General features: G+C 32.7%; 1 protein-coding gene across 1 annotated transcript; it reads left to right on the top strand.

The window, feature by feature from the left end:
* LOC109842278 lies at positions 1 to 677 on the top strand. Its single transcript, XM_020411176.1, has 2 exons — positions 1 to 121; positions 196 to 677. The coding sequence occupies exons 1-2, from the start codon at positions 1 to 3 to the stop codon at positions 675 to 677; spliced, it is 603 nt and encodes a 200-aa protein (XP_020266765.1).

Genomic DNA, 1,765 nt, shown 5'->3' with positions numbered 1-1,765 from the left:
ATGGCAGCATGCTCCTTTGATCATACTTTTCTGTATGTGGCTGTTGGATGGGAGGGATCAGCATCTGATATGTTAGTTCTTCATGCAACACTGGAAGATGGTAAATTTAATGTTCATGAAGGTAAATTTAAATATTTTTCCATTTGTTTTTTTAGAATCAATTAATACTAAATTCAGATAATTTTAAATATGTAGGTCGCTTTTACTTAGTTGACTCGGGATATGCTAATACTTCAAAATTTATCTCCCCATATCGTGGATCACGCTATCATCTTGGAGATTTTGCAAATGGGACCATCAGAGCCTATCGAGATACTAAAGACAAATATAATCATAGGCATGCACAACTACGTAATGCACTGAAAAAAGCATGTGGAATTTTAAAACGAAGATTCAAAATTTTGAAAGTTGCTGCTCCATTTCCTTATAAAACTCAAGTCAAAATTGTAGTAGCTTGTTGTGCTCTTCATAATTTTATTGCAAGGCATCAGGGAAATAATAAATACTTTAATATGCTCAATGGATTAGAGATGAATGAGCATGAAGATGAGGTGGATGAGGAAGAAGATAAATACTTTAATATGCTCAATGGATTAGAGATGAATGAGCATGAAGATGAGGTGGATGAGGAAGAAGACCCCCAATACATGGTTGGTCAATGGATTAGAGATGAATGAGCATGAAGATGAGGTGGATGAGGAAGAAGACCCCCAATACATGGTTGGTACAGATGAAAGTTTAAGGGGTGAGCAACTTCGCAACAAGATTGCTCTACAGCTTTGGAATAATTGAAATATGTAGTAGTTGAATATTGAAGTATAAGGAGGTTGAATTATGTCTTTTACTATCTTTATATGAGCAAAACTTATAATTTTATACAGAGCTAGTGAGTAGATTGTTCTTTCCTTGAATAATCAAATCTTTTTTGCCTAGTTTATTGTTAGATAAGAAGCCATATAATATTTTATTAGCTCATTATCTCTCTTTAGCTGTTGAAATCATGCGAAAATGATAATATATTTTAATTTACCTTCTGAACAATCTTTATTGAATAATACCAAATTGTCATTTTAGCGATATTTGAAAAAAAATTATTTATCCCTTGTGTCTTAACTGGATTACATATTAGCGCCTCAAATCTTTGATCTTGCTCAGAAGGTAAATAACGCGAAAAAAATGTTAATGAGGTAATTAGTTATAAATTTTTAGTAAGGGCGAAAGTGGTATTTTTTAAAAAATTAATGAGATTAGTCTTATTATCCCTTCTTCATTTGCCAAACACAAAAGTCTTAACCCCTTGTCTTAACTAGCGAATCCAAACAGAATTAGAATATTTTTAACCCTTCATAATGGATTAACTAAGTTAACTCTTCTCCTTAATCCCTCTTCCTTAACTCTTTGCCAAACGCAGCCTAAATGTTCTAGAGTAATAATTACCAGGTTAAAATCTAACCTTTATTGTTTAAACCTCATACCAAATGAGCCCTCAAGGATTACCATTTTTGAAAAGATAAATTGCAAGTAACAACCTCCTATACTCATGAGTTAAAAGGAAGCAAGTGCTAATAAATGATTTTTAAGAGTGTTTAATGCGACCGAGGATATTTGTGTTGTGGGTAACTTGCACATAACCCCCTCATATGTATACCTTAATTTAGTTATAACCAAACCCTCCCAACTCTCACTTACTAGAAGAAAACCACTCATTTACTACCCACTTCATTTTTACTTCTCTTCCTTTTTCTTTGGTGTGGATTTTTTTTTT

This window comes from Asparagus officinalis, chromosome 5 (genome assembly GCF_001876935.1).
Source record: "Asparagus officinalis chromosome 5, Aspof.V1, whole genome shotgun sequence".
Taxonomy (NCBI): Eukaryota; Viridiplantae; Streptophyta; class Magnoliopsida; order Asparagales; family Asparagaceae; genus Asparagus; species Asparagus officinalis.
The sequence above is the reverse complement of the archived record's forward strand: the minus strand, read 5'-3'. Positions and strand labels throughout refer to the sequence as shown.

What these genes read in the sequence shown, in the direction of transcription:
- LOC109842278 (XM_020411176.1), top strand. Translation starts at nt 1, where the DNA reads ATGGCAGCATGCTCCTTTGATCATACTTTTCTGTATGTGGCTGTTGGA. An exon ending in TAAATTTAATGTTCATGAAG is followed by an intron (nt 122 to 195) that starts GTAAATTTAAAT and finishes TTAAATATGTAG; the next exon opens with GTCGCTTTTACTTAGTTGAC.